This window comes from Orussus abietinus, unplaced genomic scaffold, assembly GCF_000612105.2.
Source record: "Orussus abietinus isolate OABI.00-Male unplaced genomic scaffold, Oabi_2.0 scaffold6, whole genome shotgun sequence".
Taxonomy (NCBI): Eukaryota; Metazoa; Arthropoda; class Insecta; order Hymenoptera; family Orussidae; genus Orussus; species Orussus abietinus.
In genome coordinates, this window is record NW_019396002.1 from 1,492,560 (window position 1) to 1,516,292 (window position 23,733).

Consider the following 23,733-nt stretch of genomic DNA (forward strand, 5'->3'; position numbering starts at 1 on the left):
TTGCCTTCCTTGTTTACGTTACTGTCCAAATCCTCAGTTTTCTGAGTCCGGGTGAGACTTCTCGTGGAACTCGTAAACGGCGTCGCGGGAGAAGGGTGACCCGAGGAATCAAGTCGCACAAATTGAAAGCACAAAACGATAGTCCGTTATATGTAAACGGTGCAATCCGACAGAAAGACTGGAGGAGAGGAATCCTCGAAGATGAGGAGCGAGAAAGAATCGAGGGAATTTGTCGGAAGCGGAAGGCGGGATTTCGCCGAGTGTTCGCTAGTATTAATTCGTGCCAAAATATAAGCAAGCGAGAGCGGGAGGGTAATATAGAAAACGTTAACGAACGTTTTTGATCCCTTATCGAAGGGATGGCGGACCTTAGGTCCGTCTCGGATTAGGAATCCGAGGACTTCCAGTGCACGAACGACGTCCGCATTGGCACGGAGTCGCAACAGGGCCACGGGGTCTGATTCGCTGATAAGAGTGGTGATAGGTCGTGGGCAGAGCACGCCCCGTTTGGCGATTGGCCAATCGTTCATTGGCTTTTCAATTGTTGCTCTCGACCGCCGACTACCTAGGAAATTATTAAGGGAAAAGACGCACAAGAGTCGGGAACATCTCCTAGTCGCACAGCCCAGGGCGACGCAACCAACGCCTTGGACAACGGAGAAGGAATCCCCATTACGCGCGACGAGGAGGTGACCGAGACTGAAACCCGAAAGTTAAACCAATTTACAAGCCGACTGATACTGTCGCCGTGTTCCATCCATTACTTAATAATTATCGAATCCATAACAACGACCGGACGAAGGGCCGGTCGGTTAGGGAGAGGAGGTTAAGTTTAGCAGAGGGTCCTTTTACATTTTATACGGAGACTTTTTCCCAGCTCCACTTGGAGTTTATGCCGATCGTGGACGTGCGATCGCCTTCCCGTTTGTCTTTCAAGTTTGAGTCATGGGTGGTCTTTCGACCGAGCCCCGGTAGAGGGTGCGGTTCGTCCCGAGAGCGCCAGGAGTATCGGGGAACATGGCTTCGTCGACCGGGAGACGCCGAGAGAGGGGCACCTGATCCCCCACCACCGGCAAGATTCAGCTGTTCAAGGAAAAGCGGTCCAAGTCCCACTCAGCGGGCCCCTCGAAGGAGGAAATAGCCCTGCACCGGGTGCAGGGCCACCCTGAGGTGTATCCCCGGGGTCCTGGGGCCTGCCGCTTCCCGCCTCCCGTGGTGATCCGGCGCAAGCAGCTCCTGCCGAGGACTCCGTCCCCGAGCTCGGAGTCCAGCGCCGCCGTGGAGCGGCGCCAGGGTGGTCGGACACGCAGGAACGTCCTCGAGGAGTCGGCGAGGAAGGGAACGTCACGCGGGGACCGAAGGGAGCGAGGATCAGGCGCGGTCGGGAGGACCCGGGACCAGTTGGGCGAGAGGTCGAGGAGCCACTCGGAGGTCGAGGCCTGGCACGAGCGAGTTAGGGGTCCAGAGCTGACCAAGTCCGTCTCCTCTAATGGGGGGCCTGTGATAACGGACGCCGGGACCACCTCCTCGAGCTCCTTCGACGAGGTGGGACTGCCGGACCCCCTGAATCAGGTGGGACTAGGAGCCGGTGGCGAGCGACCTCCGCCTGGGTTCCAGGGCCTCGCGAGCCCCAGCACATCGTCGGATCTGCCCGAGGACAGTGAGATCTCCTCCCAGGAGAGGGACAATCTTCTGGACGGCGCCAGGTGCAGGCCCAGGATTCCCAGGTTCTCGGGGAAGAGGAGCAGCGCTCCCAGCACGGGGTACAGGGATCAGTTCCCGGTGGGAGCCCGATTGATCAGTCTGTTGGAGAAGGCTTCGTCCTCCTCCACCGGGAAAATCTCCAGCTCCAGCGCCGCAGCTGGAACCGACACCAACGACTCGGAGACCCTCGAGGGGTTCCCCGAACAGGGCGTCCCCGTCATCTCCGGCAGGACCGTCTCAGCGCCCACCACCTTGGCCCTGGGCAGGAAGGTACCCAGCTGGACCAGGGACAGCAAAGACCTCTTCGTCAAGTCCGTCTCCTCGGCGAACACGCTCGCGCCCACTACCATGACCTGCATCAAGTCTCCAAGAGCGATGTCGGAGCATCTCCTAGGGCAGCTGGAGGTTCCCGTTGCACCCGCCGTGCTAGGAGCCTTCAGGGTCAAGGGCGGCTCCCTCAGGGAGGGGGAGAGGGGGGAGAAAAATGACACCCCTAGGCAGAGGTGGAGCAGCGTCAGGGTCAGGGGCGGAAGTACCAAAAGTCTTCTGCTGGAGAACGGGGGACCTCAGGCGCCGCTTAAAGGAACCATCAGGAAAGAGGTATTGCCGTTTTTATCGATCCTCGACCTGTTTATGACACGTAAATCCCATCGCGATGGATCCTGGATTTCTCAGTTTCTGGACAGGGTGACGGTTTTTGCTGGGCCCTAATTCCACCTCTTTAGCCGAATCGATACTCCGTTTTAATTAAGGATTTTAGTAGACATGGACGACGTTGAACCTCGGATGCTAAAAGCATTACGTTCTGCCGCCCTGTTATCCTTCGAGAATCTTGGCTCATTCACTTTTAGCTGAGCATCGTTCAACCTCATTGTTCTTGCTCTAAAACTCTTGAAACCGGAACGCAGGTGTCATTGTTCTACGCGAAAAGCCGATGATATCGGATTGTCGTCATTAATACTTTGGCCCGACTCCAGCGTCCTTCGTTCCGGATGAGCCGCGTCACTTTACATCTTTTGATCTTTGACGAGGAGTAGCGGTTTCTATTGATTTTACTCGCCCGTGAAAACAGCGGCTGATCGTTCCAGTACGAGCTTTTCCGGTTCCTGGGTAGCGTGTTGTTGGACGAGGATTAAGGAGTATCTCTTACCGCCAACAATAACAGTTTATGCCAACCATCAATCTAGATAAGTGGACTAGTTATGGACCCAACCTCTTCTCTAGTAGTTCCGATTGTTGGTAGAAAATAATATTCGCGATTAGGTATTGAGGCATTAAGCGTAAATCATTGCTTAATGAAGTTCTCAGAGGAGCGAGGTCGCCATTCGTGCTCGTTTGTGACTATCTTAATTCCATCCACAGACCATTATCTAACGCGTAACGAAGTCTCTGTTCTTCAGACAAATAGACAATGCCTGTCCGCTCTGTCGGAGAAACTGAAGATGCATTTTCCCCGGCTCTCTCCGTCCTCTCCGTGTTAGTGCTATTTTCGGACATGTGAGATGCATTCTAGAAACGTACTACCCTTCGCGAACGCATCGATCGCCCGAGCGACCTTTCGCCGCGAGCCTCGAAACGAAGTCGGATTAAGGGGAAAAGGTCATTTCGCCACTTTCCTCGAGGAAAATTCCGCCCATGACGTCTATATCCATTGCAATGGATTCTCCATCGAAAATCGAACCGAAAACATATATCGCAGTTCCTCGAAAGATCAGTGGTTCCCGAGATATTCGCTGAAAAAGTTTGGCTGGTCTCGTGGACGGCTGGTCACGTGGGATACCGAGTGGTGGGGGAAGCCCTACCTCTGACGCTCCCTGATTGGTCAACTTCATCGCTGAATATCTCGGGAACTATTAATTTCTCGAGAATGTGGAAAAGAGACGTTCGATCGGAATTTTGACGAGCGATCGGGAAATCCGCTTTCCAGGCGGAGATAACATTTTTTATGCTAACTTCTTTCGTTTGGAGATCTTTTCGGCACTATTCCCGGGAATTCCTCGCGTGGGAGCTATCTATTGTTTCCTCCGTGAGGCTACTGCCTTTTCGATGTGGGTCATAGGTCATTATCGGTGCATTCGGGGCGCACGCCCCTCGTTTGACATGCACCTATCGAACGCGCAACCCATTCTCGACTTAGCGGAGAAAACTCGACGCCCCACTCGAGCGAGCTCGGTGAATATTTCAGAAATGTCTTTCCGACAAATTATTCGGGATCGATTCAGCCGGTCTGGAGAGGTTATGTCACGAAAACCGACCCACCTGATATCTGGGTTAACCCTCCGACCTTAAGGAAGTCGTCCACGAGGAACAATCTGCTCGACGTTAACCTTAAGTGCAGAGAGGAGGAAAGCGTCGATGAGCGTCGTTGAATGGCTACTTACGATTTGTTATTACTTCAGATTTCGAGGATCGATCAGAATCCTGCGGGAGTTTGATGGAACGGAATTCCGCAAGTCCTCCAAGAAATTGTGGTAATTCGTACCCATTTAAAGCTTCTTACTGGTCGTTCCAATTAATTAGTAAAGGTCCTGATTCCACGATTTTACCTGAATATTTAATTTACCGCTTGACCCGTTTTTTTTTCTTCACGTTAGTGATTTTTCAAACCGCACAACTGGGCCCGTTTGATTTGCAGCGAGAGGACGTTGTTAATAGACATATATTATCATACTTGGAAACCGACCTCACGGGTATCTAGGTTAACCCTCCGTTCTAACCTTCCATTAGGGAAGTTCTTTACTCGGAACAACTTGCTCGGCATACACCTTAAGTGCACAGAAAAAGAGGTATAACGTCGATACATATTGCCGCAAGGCTTCTGAAACTTGCGGGTTTAATTTATTCATTCCCTTCTCGAAATTACATTGTTTAAAACTTAATATTACTATCTTGAATAAGCACCCTTTCTTTGGAAATTGACGTGTTGTTCATTTTTCTAATTTACTTAGTTGAGTAATATTACCTAAGTTTATAGTAATTAAAAATCGGCCTTAAGCCCGTGGACTTCGTTCGTCGCCTTAATATCGACTATATATCCCTTCTTAATAAAAGTCGCAGATAACTGGGTTTATGATTTTCTATAAATGATCCGAGCCGAGGTGATCTGCTATTCGTCGAGAACCAGAGGTCTAAGATCCTATTTACAATTAAGGGCTTAAAATACATTCGTGTCTGGTGGGGATCCTTGATCGAAAATATTTTACGGTCGTCCTTCTAGTCGGCGTCGGTACTCGCATTAAAAAGGAGAATAATATAAAAGTATAGTTGCCATCAATGAAGAACCGGCACAATTCCATTAGCCATTGATTAAATTTACCATTGATTTAATTATTGATTGACAAAGTCGGTCTCGACTGGGGAATAGACTTCAATCAGTCGTTTCATTCTCGAAGGGCTTCGGCTGATCAAGAGTTTTGGAAAGAGGGAGAGAAACGTTTGAGCTTTTCAAAATCGACGTTTTCGGGCTTCCTTCGGTAATGAAAGGTGATTCGTGCTGGAGATGCGGTAGAATGGGATTCGACGTTTAAAATTAACCTCGCGATCGGTTATTCTCGCGGTGCAACGTGACGCATGGCGGGAAAAGAAATGAGAGAAAGGTTTGACATGGTTTCGGAAAAGCTCGACCTCGTGCTTGCGCGGCACGTGAGGTCGGCCCAGCGGAGTTCCATGAAAATATTAACGCGATTTCGCAATTGCGCCGGAACACGTTCAAAGCTACGAAAATAATCCGCCCCCGCACGAGGGTCGAGTGGGTGATGAACCTGTCGAAGGTAAAAATAAACCAATAAGGAGGGAAGAAAGATTGCCGGCTCGGCTGGACTTCTTTGCGGCGAGGCGAAAATCGGCAACTTGCTAAAAAGCTGTTTTAGCTTTTATTCGTGCACGATGTTTATAATATTTTTACACACGGTACATATAGTTCGTTTCCCGTCTCTGGTTTTCATGCTCCGTTTCCAGGAATAACTCACTTATCGATTTTTATTATAGCAGTGACCCGAGGAAATGCGTTACAGACAATTATAGACGATGTCCCCTTTAATGTAAAGTAGGGAAATAGGCTTAGCCGTGGGAAGATAGGTGTTGATCGTCCTGCAGTACGCATTACAACCATGAAAAGGTTATGGCAAGGAATACAGTTTATGTTAAGTCACTTGGAGATGGAGATTGACATGTTATGACAGCAGTCAGTGGAGTAGATGCCGCTGTGGTAAGCGTTCCAGGAGTAATGGCGTCCGTAGCAACCGTTGCCAAGGGAGCCGCGTCGCTAGCAACCGTTGTCAAAGGAAGCGCGTCCCTAGTGACCATTACCTGGGCGATGTAATATAAACTCTTTTTAACGTCTATGAGAGGGGTAAGTGAAATCCTCGTGTGTCGGGGTTTAGAGTTGAACATTTGGCAGGAAACCTCACTTCAGCTATCGTTGTTACGAGAAAAATCGGCCGCGTTAAAACAAACAAAAAATGAAACGAAAAGGCCCCGAATGAGGCGTGCTTTCCGACACCCACGCACCATCTGTCTTCGTTCCCCGATAATTTCCCCCTGGACCTATTTCTGATTTTTATGCCCGGCTCCTCCAGCCATCCAACCGGATGTCCATCCACGGCACCCATAAAGTTCGGTCGCATTTGGCCTCGAGAGCGGATGTTTTCGGAAAGTCCACGAAGTTCGGAAAGCTCTGCTCTGGTGGTAAATGAAAGCTTCTGTTTAGTTTTGCCGTGCCTGTGGGAGCGTGCGGCTGCACGTTCCGTTCCGAAATAGACCGTGGAATGAGATCCACTGGAAGATCCACGACCACCGCGCGATTCGTCTCTGTAAAAGCTCGGCAGAAGCTCGAAGGAAGTTACTGATCCGTGTTTCGTGGAGCTTAAAGTCGAAAGTTGATTTTCACGGACGATTTCAAAGGACTCGTCCCTTTTCTAGAAACTTAAACTTGTCGTTGCGGAAAAGTCGACTTTCAAGCTCGAAAGCTCCTCGTGTCGGCGGGAAAGCGAGCCGAAAATATCGTTCGAATCGGAAATTCAACGCGGTTTTTTAACATTTTAAATGGAGTCCAATGATCAGTGTCGGAATTTTTTAATCTTCACTAATTTCAAGCGTATGTGAGTGTTCGGGGAAAATTCAAATAAAATCAACGGGGAGAACAGACGTCTTGAAAAATATTTAAAAAAATGACACGCCTGTGATTAATGGAGGCAAGGATTTCTTTTTTGGCAATAGAGATTCTTTCGATACGTACACTCGTCGGATGAACGCGCGTTTCCTCGTCCCAATTGTTCTTGAGAATGACTTTGGAAGTTTTCATGAAAATGTCTGCTACAGTAGTGCGTTCGTATTTCGGAAACGGGAAGAAGAAGCAGATCTTCGGATCCACCCTCTCCACGGTAACGAAGCCTTCACTTTGCTTAACGTTTTATGGGCTGATCCGTCAATTAATTCCACGCAATGCACGTGTTACTCCATAATTACCGTATCGAACATCAGGGGTGTTGATAAGCACGATACGTTTGGCCCTGTTGCGTGCAAATTTATATAAGCGATTAACGCGACTAAGTATTTCCGACTTTGTTAAGTAGGACGCCAGATAAGTGGCTGGTCTAAATAGGAGCATATTAGGCCTAAATAATTCTTGAACCGTCTCCAAGCTTCCGCATACTAACACGATGACTTGAAACAGAAGGGAGACCTCCAACTTTAGAACCAGACTTTGAGAGCCTCTGGTTTCATTAGATCGTTTTTTCATTTACGACGCAAACGTGTTCCCTCCTCCTGTGTTTGCCTCTCCACTTTCATTCTTCCCGAAAACCCGAGGCGCCACATGTAAATCACTTCTTTCCTCACGAGTCGAGTTAGAAGGATCAGCTGGCCGTGAGCTGAGTACAAAAGTTGATGTGGCGACCGGAAGCATAGGATCGAACCTAAATGGCATTACCAGGGAATCTCCTTTCAAAAATCCCAAAAGTGTCCATCAATATACATGAGGTGAAGGGCGGACCCGCTGGCAATCGTTAGAACCCCCGTTTAGAGGGTGTTAAATGTGTCTATCATCCGTTGATCCGAGAAATCCACAGACCACGTCGTTACTCTGATAACAGCGAATCGCGTCTCCCCTATGATGCCTCTTTGTTAGGGCCAGAAGGCGTCGAGGGATGGAACTCCGAAACCTCGAAGCAGGCACCGCAAGGAGGTCTCATGAATAAGGGATCGATTCTCAAATTTGCATTCGAGTAGCTAGGGCCGGCCCCTCCCACCCGGGTGACCCACACGCTTTTCCGGAGATGGAGGCCGATAATAAGAAATCGATGAGGAAGACCGATCCCGGGGAGGGCCGAGTTATTAGTCGAGATTAGGAGTCTCCTCGTAGGCATCGCCAGGGCCTCGTTGGCGAAGGCGAGGTTGCCTCGGCTGCAGTTCTATTAGGGAAACAGGCCCTACTTAGGAAAATAAGGAGGGATCCTAACCTCAGAATACCACGATGGGTGCGACGGGGCGTCTTAAAAGTGGACGTTACCCTGGAAACACCGCAGTGCTCCGGTGAGGACCCAACAACCCATCAGCGTTGGTGATGTGGCCCTTGAGTCCGTGCATTGGTGGAGGAGCACTGTCCTCGTCTCGAATACGTGGTGGCCTTGATTCCTAACTAAGTGTGTGACGCGGGGATCGACAAAGTACTTGGAAGACACTTGGATTTTGTGGTTTCGACTCTGTGTGGTACTTTTGATGAAGGAGGATGTAGGCATCCGTGCGTTGGATAAATGCGTTATCGGGTTTTTTTATGGCGATGTAGCGAATCAGGATGCTGAATTCTTGTTAAACTCAGAAATGGAAAGAGCCTCGATACAAGTTGGGGTTAGGACCCTTTCTTAAGGGGTGTCACCTATGACCCGCTACGCGGTTAGGACGATCGCAAAGTTCCGTGACCTTGCCGGTTAGAGTTTTAATCCTCGGTAAACTTGTACGTGGGACTGAGGAAAAGCCTGTTAGTTAAGTTCTTGAACTTGAAGCGACCGGAACATGTCCCAGACTGTTTACGATGAGTAGGAAAGTGGTCTTAGGCTGTCCGACAGGGACGTCTTCACGGCTTGATCGTAAGAATCAGGCTAGAACGGTAAGAGGATAGGGTTGCTGTGATGATGCATCATAGGTTACTCGATACATTAAGATGATTTTGTGCTTAGAATAGAACCTAATGCATACATAAATTTGCACACCACAACATGCCTTTAAATGTGCCGATGGACCCCTAACTGACCCAACTATGTTTATCTGTTTTCCAGGTTTTGTCCCTTGGTGCCGATGTCCTTCCCGAGTACAAACTACAATCACCACGCATCAACAAGTGGACCATTCTGCACTATTCCCCCTTCAAGGCAGTCTGGGACTGGGTGATCCTGATCCTCGTGATGTACACCGCCATTTTTACACCGTACGTCGCAGCGTTTCTGCTTTCCGAGCCTGACTACACCACGAGAAAGTCGAAGAAGTACGGCGACGACCCAATCGTCATCATCGACCTGATAGGTTAGTGCCAGGGTAGATCATTCCTCGAATCCCTAGATCTTAGAAGGCGAGCTTGTCCGAGTGTAAATCGAAGGGCGCAGTGCAAGGCAAAACTATTTTGCGGAATCGAAACGGACAATTGTTCGCATGTTTGGGACCACAGGATTGAATAGAGTATATTTCCTAGAATATGTTGCGGTCTGGACTCCCCAGTAGATAGGAGAAACGTGGTATGGTTTTAAATCCGGCCATCTTGAATCACCCTGTATAGATAGTCACCGCGAAACACGTAATGTGAGAACAATCCGTTCGTGTCATTTTATCAAACAATGTAGCTTTATCTTGCACCTTGCCCTCACCGTTGCTGATACTCAAACCCACGAACTTGTCCAATTTGACCCGCAGTCGACGTCACCTTCATCGTCGACATCCTCATCAACTTCCGCACGACCTTCGTCAACAGCAACGACGAGGTCGTGTCGCATCCTTGGAAGATCGCCATCCATTACCTGAAAGGCTGGTTCGTCATCGACCTCGTAGCCGCCATTCCCTTTGATCTTCTGCTTTTCGGCTCCGACACTGACGAGGTATGCATGGATTGAAGAGATTAGAAATTCAGTCTGCCTCACTGAGATAAATCTCGAAAAGATTCCGCATTTCTGTTCCCCGGGGGGGAACGCGAGTTCTAATCTAACACGGTTTTTGGGAATCTGGTCGGGATTTGTGGGCGGGTCGCGAGGGGCGTGGTTTGAGCGACGAAACAGCCAATGGGGACTCCCTAATCGTTGCTGGGGCGTGGTCCAAGCTCTCTTTGATCGGTTATCACGCCCCAATGCAGAGGAATCCAGGAACAGAGATGCGGTTTCCTTTTTGGGACCTTGGCACGTACTCGAAGAATGTCAGTGTTAGATATCGTAAGACTCATGGAGGTGTCGAAACCCTGAGGACGCCTCTTCGTATAGATGTCTTCTGTGTCAAAATGGGCGCTTAGTATCGTTTCTTGTTCTCTCCTCTCTTACAGTTTCTCGGTGTTGGTTGATTTCTTTCTGTTTATATATATATTTTTTCTTTCTTTAAATCTCCTCCGCCTAATTTTCGAATTCGAACGCTCGGTCCGGTGTCGAGGTCCTGGACACGTGAGGATGTGAAGCCCTTCGGTGTGTTGAGAACTTTGAGCGTCTTTGGCACATGTATGAAATATACATATATAATACGAAATACATATGTATATGTTTATAAGTGCACGTTTATGTACTCGTACAGAGTTTTGGTAACGGAATACCTCCCCGAGTCTTCTTAATTACGTCCACGTTTTACATTTCGACTTTTTCCCGAATAGTGATCCGGCCACTTTTGAGACCGTTCTTCTTTTTTTTTTTACCCCTACGTTTACGTTCTTTTTTTCTCTCCCCCGATACTTTTCATTCGTTTTCTTTACCTCGATTTTCTTTTTCTTTCTCTTTCTCTCTTTTGATCTCTCGTTCCCCTTGGCAGACGATCCCGAAGTCGTGCCCGTCCTCGGCGATGAGATTCTTTTTGACTTTTGGGAATTAAGCCCCCCCGGTCCGCTATCTCGGGGTCCGAGTTTGTTGAAAGTGAAAAAGAGGTATATTCGATATTTAAAGATAGCCCACGTTTTGAGACTCCGGACTCGTTCGGAATGGGATTTCTAAAGAGGTTTGCGGGGGAGGGTAGGTTATCAAAATTAATTGATCGACCCACCGATAAGGAAACTCGAAAAAGACAAAGAAATTTAACCTCAGTTTAACGTTTTCGTAGCTCGGCTTGGACAAGGACGAGGTTAGTCACAGCCTGAAGTTTCCACGCAGATTTGATAACCGATTTTGCCGTAAATCCATCACCACAAAACTTATTTCTGTCTCTGTCTTTCTCTCTCTCTCTCTCTCTTTCTCTTTCTTACTCTTTCTATTTCTTTCTCACATATATTAATTAATATTATTACAAATATAAATACCAATATAATATGTACTCAACGCTTACTACACCACACTCTTCTGGATTTGTTTCTGCACAGTCGACTCGGCTCTCGGTGATAACTCGAAATTGAACCTTCATTCTCGAAAGCGATATGTATACGCGCAATCGTCACACACGAGCCTTAGCACTGTGTTATCTTCCTCTTCTTCTTCTCTTCTGTTCCCTTCCGTTCTCTTCTTTTCTCTTCTCTCTTATTTCTTTTCTCTTCTCCTAATCACACAACAAGGCGATCTCGAAGAACAACAGTGGACAAAAGAAAGCGAAAAAAAAGAGATAATAACTCATACATCGTGAACGCCATTGCTTTTTGGACGATCCCGGGGCGATCCATGCACGCAAAACACTCGCGCTTGTGCTGCAAGAATTTCCGAAAGGAAAACCTTCCATTGTTCACTGAAGTAATTGACAAATTGCTGGTTTGACCCGTACGGAAGGGGGAGCGCTCGAAACGGGGGTGGGGGCGGGGCTTTGGGCCTTCGGGCCGATCGCGGACGGCAAGGTCCTCCACCTCGAGTTTTCAATTCGGCTTTTCGGCTCGAATAAGAGGTATAAATCTCGGTACGCCACCACACACGTACACTAACACGTGGCACACTGCTAAGAGAGCCTGAAAATCGAAGGTACGGCGCGACTCGGCGGAGTTATCTGTAAAACTTGTAAGCTTCATAATGGCGGTTTGGTTCCCCAATAGACTCCCCTTTCGGTTGGTCCCACTTCCGTTTGTTGCCTTCTTCTTCTTTGTTGTCTTATGCTTACGTTTGCAAGCTGTACAGAGGATAGCCCTGTTTGAATCGGCCGATCGATCGGTTGTTTGCTCGAGATCTGTTGACAGATTTTCTTCTCCATTTTTCTTTTTCTCCCTTTATTGCGCTTTCGTACACGTGACTACCATTTCGCCGCTTCAGCGCTTCGTCTTCTTTCTTCCCACCTCTCTCTCTCTTTCTCTCTATCTCTCTTTCTATCTCTCACTCTCTCTCTCTCTCTCTCTGTCTCTTCGTAATGTGTATACTGTTAATGACAACTAGTCATATCTAGGCTGAATTTTGGATTGGTTGATTGGACTCATACTTAGAAAGTCTGCATGATAGAGATTAACTGCAGAGACAACCGATCGAGATTCTCGATTAACCGTAGGTAGTCATTTATGATTAATCGTAAACGGCGAACCGCCATTTTCGAAAGAATAATGCATCTCCGAATTTTCAACCCTGTCGGGCGAGTTTAAATCGACCGCCATTTTTCCTACTTAGGAAGACTCGCTTCCAGAAGTACCGGTCGATGGATGTTATCTTCTTTCGAATAATGCAACAAGGATGCGCCTTTACTTTTAGACTACGGTTTCGTTTCTTTTCAAATTGGATTTCTCGAAATGGAGAATACGCTAAATTTGGTCAGTATCCGCATAACGTGATTCAATTCCCTTCTCTAACCCGACCGTCCCGAATCAATGCAAAAGAGGCATTCAAAGAGCTGATTTTCCATGTCCGACGTTTTCATAAATCGCGTGCAAAGAAACGTTTTTTTTTTAATCCTAACGTTTTTGAGCATAAATTAGACGCTTTCAAAATATTCAAAGATCTACTTTGGACGTCTTTTGCATTTTCCGTTTCCCGAAATTCCATTCCCCGAATGAAAGGACCGAGGCAGATGAATTTCTGCAGTTGTAGATTGAAAAATACCACCGGCTCGTCAATTAATTTAATACATGCTTTTTAAAAATTTTCACTTCCTAGGAAACGTAGATTAACATCTGTAGACGTGCCGTTGGAATTGAATTCTTTTTTGTATCATTTCTATTTGTAAAATACCGAGGAAAGATTCGAAAGACGTAGACAACATTTTATCTACTAGAGAAGGACTAAAGATTCTTTTGGGAAGGAAAAAGTTAACTTATAATAATTAATTACTTGCTTTACGTAACCATTTACATGTGGTTTTCTTATAGTATGATTTTGACTGCAGTAGACTTGCAGACAGTAGTAATTCCGAATACAAAGATACTTTCCTCTCCTCTCCATTCCCCACCGTTGACTTCCCGGCCATCTCTCTTGTGACTGCTGTTTCTTTGGCAATAATATTAATAACCGTATCTTTATTGTTGCCGTTCCTGCGTGCGATCCAATAGCCGGGACCGTTTGTCTCCAAGTTTTACTGAAAACTGGCTCGACGACGGCATTATTAATTGATTTAAATCGATGAAAGATCCGATGAGGATAAAAGGAAGTAAAGGAAGTCGCGGCAGTTGGGTCGACTCAGGCGGGGCAATGGGCGAATAAAAGAATATGCAAAGTGGCGGTAAGAACGCGTCGAAAGAGGACAAAATTCGCGCTAATTTCAGACTACGACGCTGATTGGTTTGCTGAAAACCGCACGGCTTCTCCGATTGGTCAGAGTGGCGCGAAAGATCGATCGCTACAGCGAATATGGCGCCGCCGTGTTGCTCTTGTTAATGGCCTCCTTCGCGCTAATCGCTCATTGGATGGCCTGTATCTGGTGAGTGAGTTTTCACGTAAATCCTGTAATCCGCCCCCCGAATTGATTAAATGAAATTTCTACACTCGCGAGATGCCCGGAAATGTTTGAGGAAAGAACATTCCAGCGAAAGGTGGTCCGCCATCTTTGACGCCTCGATGGTCCGAATAGTCGGACGAAATCGACGTCGAGCCGGTATTTCGAGAATTGGTTCAATTTGTCCAAAATTCCACGAAACGGAGAAGACTCAGAGACGCGGCGAATAATCGATTTGCAGAGAAAAATTGCCCTCGGTACTGCTTTACTAATGGCCTCGTTAGAACTGCCTGTATTCAGGGAGCCAGAAATAGTGTAAATAGTCCTCCAATTAAAGTAATAATGCGAGGGAATTAATTATCGTTAATTGAAGAAGGGCGAACATTTGCGCGAGTAGGAAAAGAGTCTTGGGGGCTTGCGACATTAACAGAGGCAACGGAAGGTACTTTGAAGTAGACAACAGACGAAGGCGAGAAAAAATAATAGCCGTCATGGTTAATCGGCATTCGAACGGTATTATGCCCTGCTATTTTACGTGATTTTAATTTGCGATTGAAGTGAAAAGGTTGCGGGCGTTTGAACAATTTATGATTTCACCAAGTATAGTTTAGAAGTCACTGTTCGTAGCGTTTAAATGTAGTTGTCAGTAGTTACATATGCGCTACGTGTAACGAGCCTCCCGTAAAATTGTTTACAGCGATAGAGGTCTTTATCGTAAACCTTTCAGCGTTTTCAGTGTTTTCAGTTGATTAACGCTTATGCTTAGGTACTCGTGTCCCCTTTGATGAGCACTAGCGACGTTCGTCGTTTGGATATGCGTTTAAAAAAGATCCGTAGATCCACAGAAAGAAGGGTCAGTATTGGCGACGCCGTCGAAAAGGACGCCATTATTGGGCGCATTAACGTGGGCGGGAAAGGAATGTTTCATTTAAAAGTCAATCAGAAATTGTTCCGGTAGCTTTAAAGTTTTCGCACCGAACTGGAAAGATCCAATGATTGGAAAAGTTGCCGAGCTCTGACGTGGGCGCCACCTATTTGACTTCATCACGTAACTTTCGGGCCGAAGACGTGCGCCACCTCCGCAATTAACTCGGCTTAATTGCCAACACTGATCGTTTCCGAGTCCTGATGATTATCCCAAAAAGTAGTTTCGAAGTGAATCTCCCCAAACCACCGAGATGCGGCTGCGATTTTGACCGATTTCCGACTGTTCTTTTATATTTCTGCAGGTACGCGATCGGCAACGCCGAGCGGCCATCTTTGAAGAGCAAAGTCGGCTGGCTGGATATCCTCGCCAACGACACGCACCAGTTTTACACACATAACAACACCGGGGGACCGAGCATCAAGGCAAGCGTTAAACCATTAAAAAGTACAACGTCCCTCCCTCTAAAAACATGGCAAATTAGAAGTAAGAACCGTCTTTATTCTTCGACTTTCAGAGCCGTTACGTCACGGCCCTGTACTTCACGTTCAGCAGTTTGACCTCCGTAGGGTTCGGCAATGTGGCGCCCAACACCGACGCCGAGAAGATCTTCACCATCATCGTCATGCTGATTGGATGTGAGTTGGAGTAGTTTGAGATAACGAGATATTGCCAAGAATAACGCGGTACTATTGAAAATTCAATCCAACAGCTCTAATGTACGCCAGTATCTTCGGAAACGTCTCGGCTATCATCCAGCGACTTTACAGCGGCACTGCTCGGTACCACACCCAGATGCTGAGGGTCAGGGAGTTCATCAGGTTCCACCAGATCCCAAACCCGCTGAGGCAGCGCCTGGAAGAGTACTTCCAGCACGCGTGGACATACACCAACGGCATCGACATGAACAGCGTTCTGAAGGGGTTCCCCGAGTGCCTCCAGGCCGATATCTGCCTCCATCTCAACAGAAATCTGCTGAACAACTGCAAAGCCTTCGAAGGAGCCAGCCCTGGCTGTCTGAGGTGGGCACTCTTATCGATATGGCAGCTCTAAGGACATCGTCAGCTCGATTCATATCGATAACGATATAACCTTGGCGAGCGTCACGTAACTTGGAAGTTACACAGCCTTGTAAACGAAACGTTTCGAGTGCTGGTACCCGCGGTCTAAAACTGCTTACTTGACCTGGCACAATAATCACGTAACACGGATGTAGGCGGGCAACGAGTGTTACCTAACGACTACATGAGTATTACATGCGTTATGTAATGTAAGCCATAATCGATACTTCGGAATGTTACGATGTCAATAGATGCTTACAAGAAAGGTAGATGCTTAGATTACAAGGTACGGTGTTTTAGAAACAGTCATTCTAAGGGGTCGATTCAAATCATCAGCTTGAGTATCGAAGTCCCTTAAAGAGTAACTCGGTCAGTGATTATTTTTCAGGACTTAGTTTACATACGATTTAGTGACTTAGTAACTGAAGTTAGTAACGCATTTCGATTGCAGGGCCCTCTCGCTGAAGTTCAAGACGACTCACGCGCCGCCTAGCGACATCCTGGTACACCGAGGCGACGTGCTAACCTCTTTGTACTTCATCTCCCGGGGGAGCATCGAGATAGTCAAGGACGACATAGTGATGGCCATTCTGGGGAAGGACGACATCTTCGGGGAGAATCCTTGCATATACCCCACAGTAGGGAAGTCGTCCTGCAACGTTAAGGCCCTGACTTACTGCGACCTGCACAAGATCCACAGGGACGATCTGCTGGACGTCCTTGCCCTCTACCCGGAGTTTTCCAACCACTTCAGCCAGAACTTGGAAATTACTTTTAACATGAGAGACGTTAGTCCGTAATTAATTAATATAGTTAATTACGTTAATAAGTTAGATGAAGGGATTGAATGATTATGCGGCCGGATTAATCCAGGATTTCTTTCTCGGTCCTTCTGAAAGGACGCTTAGACGTTATTTCATGGCGTTTCAGGAGGAACAAGCAGGAGTCGACCCAATGTCGGCAAGGTTCCCGGTCAGCACCCCAACAGACGTCGAAGTTGATGCCAGGAGATTCGCTTTCCGTCCACCAAGATATCGCCGAGGTCCTGGCACCAACCTGATACCCACCGGTCGTCAGGACTCTTTTCAGGACGATCAAGACGACTAGTAAGTCTTTGTTTCTTATTATGAGACATAAATATGTACATTCAGAGTCTATATGACAGGTGTTTCTTCTTTTAGTGAGCGAGGAAGTGGTCACGGTATCTTGGAGTTCAACACGGACAAGGCTGGCCAGGATGTAACTCCTTTGAACCTGGAGTTCGACGAGCCGAAGCAAAGGAGTTCCACCTTGAACTCGATAACTGGTAAGAAGTTGGGCGCCCCTTTCATCAAGTTCGAAAGGATTTAGGAGTTATGCTTAACGAGTTACCGTAATGCCTCCCTCCTCGATTTCTTTCCCATGGTCTGAGGAATGTTGAACATGCACGACGATAGATCCTTTTGGTCCTAACTCGGCCGATGAATTCAATTACACATTTTGCGTCTCCTTTAAGGGATTGTCTCATTTACTGTACGAAGAAAGATACATTTACTTACTCTTTATATATTGAAGCTGATGCATTTTAGGAGAAATTTTATTTACCTTTAAGTAGGGTTATCGAAGTAGATGTTCTTCTCATCTCCATCTTGTACAAATGTTCATCCTTTTATCGCAACCTGTCCATACGTTGTCTACCAATCTACTCTGCCTCTTCTTCTTTGTCATTTGCTATAAACGCTAGTTTCTTTTTCATTCACTTTCGGTAGAAATTCGAGTCGACCACCTTTGTATAAATTATCTAAATCTCTTCTAAATTTTTGATTTCTTCTTTTTCTACGTAAAGACCTCCATGTTTATTCTCTATCTCTCTCTCTCTTGACCATTCCCAGAGCCCGTGTAAGTAATGGCATCGCGCTTTGCGTTTGAGTTTGTTTCCCAGTTTGTTAACACCTTCAATCCTGGTTGTTCAGGCATGCTAACCCATCTCAAGCGCAGCATTCCGGACCTTCGCCATCACAAGATTCATCTGCAGCCATTGACCAGTCACGACTATCTCGCGAAGCAAAGTAAGTACTAACTGGCCAGCACCTCGAATGAACGGCAGAAATCCATGCCTCGGAAGAGAAGGGAAAAGAGAAGAAGTAGACCCGGAAGCTGGGCAAAATCTGTTCACCGACGAAATCCCCAATGAACGGCGTAAAACAGGAAGTATGCACAATTGGAACACGTAAACCCTGCACAGTAACAAGGATTAGGTGCATTGCATTAGTTTGAGACATTCTAGACTATGCTTCCTGTTTTAAACGGTGTTCGTTGAACACGATAATCGGTCGATATCTAACAGGTGATCTCCCTCAGTACCTAGACCCTAGAGATCGGATTTCCAATCATCATTCGAGTTAGCTAACATCACGTCGCGCCGCTTCTCCTAGTCATCGTTAGTACGGATCCCGACCCGGTGTTTCGAGGTTGGCGACGAGTTCGATGACTTTGTCAATTTTCTGCTCAGTGACGACACCCTTGACGAGGCCAGCCAGAAGGAGTTCGGCTGCTGGGGAGAGCAGCCTCAGCCAACATGCTGCGCAGCCTGCCTCAACGACGTCCAGCCATTACACGACTCCATCGCCACCTCAGCAACCTCATTCTCATGGTGGGTGAGAGCGCTCCTCTTCGACCTGATGCCATTTATCCATGACACTGATATGTACAATATGGATACAAGATTGCCAGAGAAGATTATCATTACCGCCGAAACGAATTGGAAGTGCCTATATGGCAGCGCCACCATCGGTCGATGCATTAAAGAGAAATATCGTAGAAAAATTATTACAAGAAATTACACACTCGTAACTTTTAAAACGCTGAACATCGTTGCATGCACTTTAACTCGATATCAGTCACCGAAGTATTTTTGCATACCTTTCCGCAAAATACACACAAATCCATTTTTTAAATTATAGAGTAAAACCTCACTCATGAGTAATTATAGTACATCGATCTGACCATAGTGGCGCCTAATGTCAAAATCACGATTTTCTTTCACGGCTTCTCGTATGGATAGTAATGTATCAGTGGTTCAGGAGGATCTAAATGTCGAAACGTAAACGTTCGGTTCGCAGGAGATTTCCAGAGTGGGCCAGGACGGCCGCTGGAAGAGATCAACGTCAGGATAGATCAGCTGTCCAGGCAGGTTTCTTCGTTGGAAAACTCGATGGCTGGCGACATCAGGCTGATCCTGGCGCTGCTCCAGCAGACCCTGAACTCATCCCGAGATAATTCCAGCATCGAGATGACGCCAGGAACGGCTCCAGCAGGACCGGCCAGACCTGGTGGAAGAGCACCCGCGTTAGTTCAGAGATCCGCCAGCGAGCCGCAACCTCCGACGGCGCCACCATCGTCCAATGGGAATGGCAAGATTCAGCCCAGCACTTCCCATGGCTTGTTCAGGTAAGCATTGTCTTTTACAACATTCGGATACTCGAGTAATCGATATTGTCCGTCTGCCGACATTATATCCAATTCTGTGATAATCGATACATTCAGAAGTCATGGTTTGAATGGAAAAGAGAAAAGGAGGAAGCCACAAAGAGATTCGCTTCTTTCTTTCCTCTGGCTAATAAGAATATAAACGGAACAATGAATTAAATTACGTTTTGAACTTTTAATGTTAATTGCGATGGTATAGCATAGAGTCCTTACTTCTTGATGTGTTAGTGGGATAGTGTTTAAAAGGATTTTCAAAAGGACATTCTAGATAAATAGAAAAACAGCTAGATAGATAAATGACGGAACGATTAAATCGAAAATAAAGGGATTAACTCCCGTGGGTGTTTAGCATAGTTAGTTAATAATGTGTTCTTAATGTTAACGATAGGTTACTTCTTATTTTGATAGGACTAGGCATACAGATCGACAACTAAGTAACCAAGTTCTTCTTTTTCCCCCCTTTTGAAAAGCTTTCTTTCGAAATCCCTGGATCAGTTGCATTTGATTTCGGCGTCTTTTATTTTGGAAAGGTTGGACAAGTTCCGAAGGTGACGCTATCCTACAGTTATTTCGACCGAGTGGCCGGTTTGGTGCCACGAGTCAACGATTTTTCTTTGTTTCTTTTTTTTTTTATATTAAAATTATTACCCGAGGCAATATGCCTTCAGGCGAAAGCTTTATCAGTCGGGAGCATCATGTATTACGGATCAACAGTAATGCCCTGCACGGATCTGAATTTTCACACTTTTCATGCCCCCTGCATGGATGAAGATATGATCGAAGAATTGCCTATATCCATTATGGGGTTATAAAAAAAAAAAAGAAAAAATCAGTAGACGTTAAACGTGCCACTAGACTTCTTTAAGCCGCCCATGCGTACTCTTAGAACTTGAAACACGCAACTTTCGTAGCAGTAGTCAATCGGTTACCGAAGACACCGGTCACGTCGTAGAGCATTTCTTCTCATTCTATCTGCTCGCACCGATTCGGATGAAGTAGGCTCTATCGCTTTAGACTAGACACTCTCTGCCTAACCTTTCTGCCTAAGGAAACGAGGTAATCATAGTAATACTACCACATTATCCCTACATGGACGAAGAAATAATTGAAGAAGTAGTCTCCATCCGCAAGTGGGTGAAGATTTCGTTCTAATTTCGATACCTCCCTTTACACGGATCAGACTTTATTAAGGTGAAGTTGGCGTGACAAGAGGAGCAAACGTTACACTATAAACTTGAGAGCACCTTCACTCAACACTTTAAAACCTTCGCCGCCGAGGAATATTAAGGAAGTACATGATCAACCGTAAGGAGTTGAACCGAAAGACTAAACCGAAGAGATGCGTTCTTCAGGAAGGGACGCAAAAGAAATTAGTAGCTTCAAGATGGACGGTCCGATGCTTAGTGAATTTCCTTTGTGTAATCTTCTATGCTTTGGGCTTGTAGAATCTTGCCACGTAACGAATAAACTGGTCGTGCCGTAGTAGATGAAGAACCTTGAAGACTTTTCGCGGCACATCCGGCATGCCCTTCATCTGGCAGGAAATCGCGTATCTGGTGTTCTTCCTGATCGGTTTCTTTTCCTTCTGCTCGGCTCTTTCTCTGGGTCGCTCTTTCTTCTTCTGCACTTGCGAGCAGTACTGCGGAAAGTTTTATTACGCAGTTTTATAACGCTTCGCCGTGTCAATAACTATCCTTACCTTTCTGTCTTTTATGGATCGATGGTCGGAAGGTCGACGCTGATGGGAATTGCTTTTGCAGGTCCCCGGATCGGTTTTCTTCGTTTGCACGTCGCGACATCGCTGACATATCTTATTACTCTGCCCTCTGTCGTTCCTAAAAAAGGGAGCACATTTTGGAATTTGAAAACACTCCCGCGGAGCTTGGGCTCCAGTTATCGGGACTTGATAACATTTTCCCAGGTTTTGCGATTTTCTCTGTCGATTAGCCATCATGAGTAATTTTTTTACGTGATCCCCGAGTGGTCCATCTCCTGCATTTTAGGTTCTAGATTCTCGTATCGAGTTTGAGGTGGATCCTGGTCCAATGTTTGCTGCTGATCCTGGCAGTAATCGTCATGGTATTGATCTTGATCCTGATATCTTTGTCGAGAGGAACTCCTTCGTCCATCCCGAGAGTGTTTCCAGCATCTGCTCCCGCGATTTTGGAGGTTCATCTTTTCGACGGAATCGGAACGGCTCGAGGAATTTTGATACTCGGGAACTAGTCATCAGATCCTAGAGCACATTTTCTTGGATGACCGGGGAAAATAATCGGCATTTCTTCGGGATAAACGGGGAATTTATCAGTCGATCGCAACGAAAGGACTTGGACGACACGATGCGCTATCAACTGGCGTTGACAGGGCATGAATATTCTTTGTTTTTTACTCGGCGCTTTTTTTCACTTTCGGTACTTCGGAGCAGTCTTCCAGTGTTCCAAAAATAGGGAATCGCCGATGCTGGTAGTCGACGTATTTCATAATGCAGCATATTTAAAAGTCTATTGAGTTTAGGAATCTATTAATCCAATGTGATGTTCTACGGAAACGGAAATCGAAAAAACGGTTGCAGGTCTAAGCTACATTGATCTAGCTTAGCTTCAGGTAGGTTGATATAGCTTAGTCTCAGGTAGGTGTCTATGGCGTAAACCGAAGAAAAATGGGCGCCTGTAGTTTACGGAAATAACTTCCGGAAGGACAGAAGTTAAAGAATCTCCCCACTTTATTCAATGTACCACGCGATCAACCTTTAGAATCCCTTACAGCATCTTCATCGACATTTCCTTTCCTCTTTGTCTTAATTCTAGTTTTACAATTCTTTACATTATTATCCCATTTTACATTATGCACCGCTTAACACTTTACATTCCTTATCTTACATTTTGGTTCTCATGGCGTAGATATTAACTAAGTAACATAATCTGTTGATAAAATTTCTGAAGGTTTAAGGGTGATGTACCGGTCGATGTGAAGGTCACGAGGATATCTGCAACATGCACCAACACCATACCCACAAAATACTTACTAAATTGCAGCTTCGCCTAGCTTCTTTGCTCACTTCTTCTTCTCACCACGTGGAAAGACGGCCTAAAAAGAAGCACACTTCCCCGCTCCCCTTAGAAAGCAAAACCATAAGAATATCTCCGCCATACACGATACTTACTCGCCTCTAACATACCTAACCCCACAGCATACTTCTCAGAGTACTCTTCTCCCACATTGTTCTCTTCTCTAACAAAGAAAGACCACCGCTAGGTCCCTCGTTACTTACCACCGTAGCATAATTAACGCCGTAAACCGTAGAAGCGAGTCGGCTTAAAGGAGTCGACAAAATGGCGACGATCGTCGACCACGTCACGCATCCGAGTTCCAAAATGGACTCGGGAGGACTCGTGGCGCCGCGCCCGTCCGATTTAGAGACTTAGAGGCTGAACCCCCCACTTGTACATAACCACGAGCTTCTGTATCGCTACGACTTAGCGAGTCGAATGAGCACCCCCGTTGTTAGCCTCGTTCACGGAAGCCCTGTGTCCTCCAGGCCCCCGACGCGGGAGCCGACGTCCACCTCCTCGGGGACCTCGAGGCTGACCGTGACCTCGGACACCTCCGCCCTGGCCACTGCTCTGCAGACTGCCCTAAACGGCCGGGCGGCGCCCACGAGGTCGCAGAGTCAGCCCGTCGACCTGGCCGTGCCTGCTAGTGCGCAGGCGCACCAACCGCACGCCTGGCACAGCCAGCCCGCCGCCTTCCGGCGCGGCGAGTTCAAGACTGGGTATATATCCGAGTGCCACTTTACCTTAATGTGTTCATAAAATGTAAATCTGCACACGTGTACAACTGTAAGGTACTCGGGAACCACCACCTGGTACTAAGAACATTCATTTGGACTTATCTAGATAGCACTTAAACTAATTCCGTACCAATTTAGTAGGTTTCAATTTAGGAAGATTCCGCTGTCAATTTGGGTTACTTTACTTCCTGTTACTTTCCCACTTCCGCTGTTTCTCCCTTCGCAGAGTCCTGCTCCTTCCTTGAAGTACTCGTCCTGGAAGAACGTTAGAGGTTACGTTGATTACGATGGAATCGAAGTTATACAGGATGGCTCAGGATCCGTAGTAATGCTTGAAACTGGTGGAAGTTGAAATCTGAAGTCGAAATTTTCCTGTTCTTTTACTCCAGGTGATTTTGTATCTAGTTATTAACGATTGAACTGGCCAATCTTTAGTACTGGATTAATACGCGTGCCCAGTATTACCAGTGCATTGCAACTAGCTCGTTTGAGTCCTTCATCCATAATTCCGCTACTTTAACTCTCAAGCTATTGCGAACCTGGTTAAGAAGCTGGACCTCCTGTGACGGAGTTGAAATTTCAATCCTTCCTAGAACCCCTAATTCTAATTCTTGCAATGGGTTCTTAGATAACACGGAGAGGGTAACTTCCACACAATTGAAATTCTGCTTTAGACTTTCAATGCGGCAGGCATTTTCGTTTCTTCTAAAAATGAGTGTCGGGGTCATGCACCTTGTAACGTCACTCGAAAAGTCAAAGAGGGTCCTTAGAATTTTGGTAGC

General features: G+C 46.7%; 1 protein-coding gene across 5 annotated transcripts in view; it reads left to right on the plus strand.

The window, feature by feature from the left end:
• LOC105694223 (potassium voltage-gated channel subfamily H member 2) overlaps positions 1-23,733 on the plus strand; it is an 83,043-nt gene that overhangs the window by 54,091 nt on the left and 5,219 nt on the right. For 3 of the 5 annotated variants that reach the window (XM_012414685.2, XM_012414687.2, XM_012414690.2), the window contains 13 exons: positions 8,979-9,222; positions 9,607-9,788; positions 13,538-13,692; positions 14,937-15,057; positions 15,150-15,270; positions 15,345-15,654; positions 16,145-16,481; positions 16,624-16,799; positions 16,875-16,999; positions 17,646-17,741; positions 18,185-18,325; positions 18,795-19,122; positions 22,700-22,933. In XM_012414685.2, the coding sequence (XP_012270108.1) occupies positions 8,979-9,222; positions 9,607-9,788; positions 13,538-13,692; positions 14,937-15,057; positions 15,150-15,270; positions 15,345-15,654; positions 16,145-16,481; positions 16,624-16,799; positions 16,875-16,999; positions 17,646-17,741; positions 18,185-18,325; positions 18,795-19,122; positions 22,700-22,933 (2,570 nt within the window). The remainder of the gene's footprint in view (positions 1-8,978; positions 9,223-9,606; positions 9,789-13,537; positions 13,693-14,936; positions 15,058-15,149; positions 15,271-15,344; positions 15,655-16,144; positions 16,482-16,623; positions 16,800-16,874; positions 17,000-17,645; positions 17,742-18,184; positions 18,326-18,794; positions 19,123-22,699; positions 22,934-23,733) is intronic. The other 2 variants (XM_012414689.2, XM_012414686.2) reach the window with 2 other exon arrangements.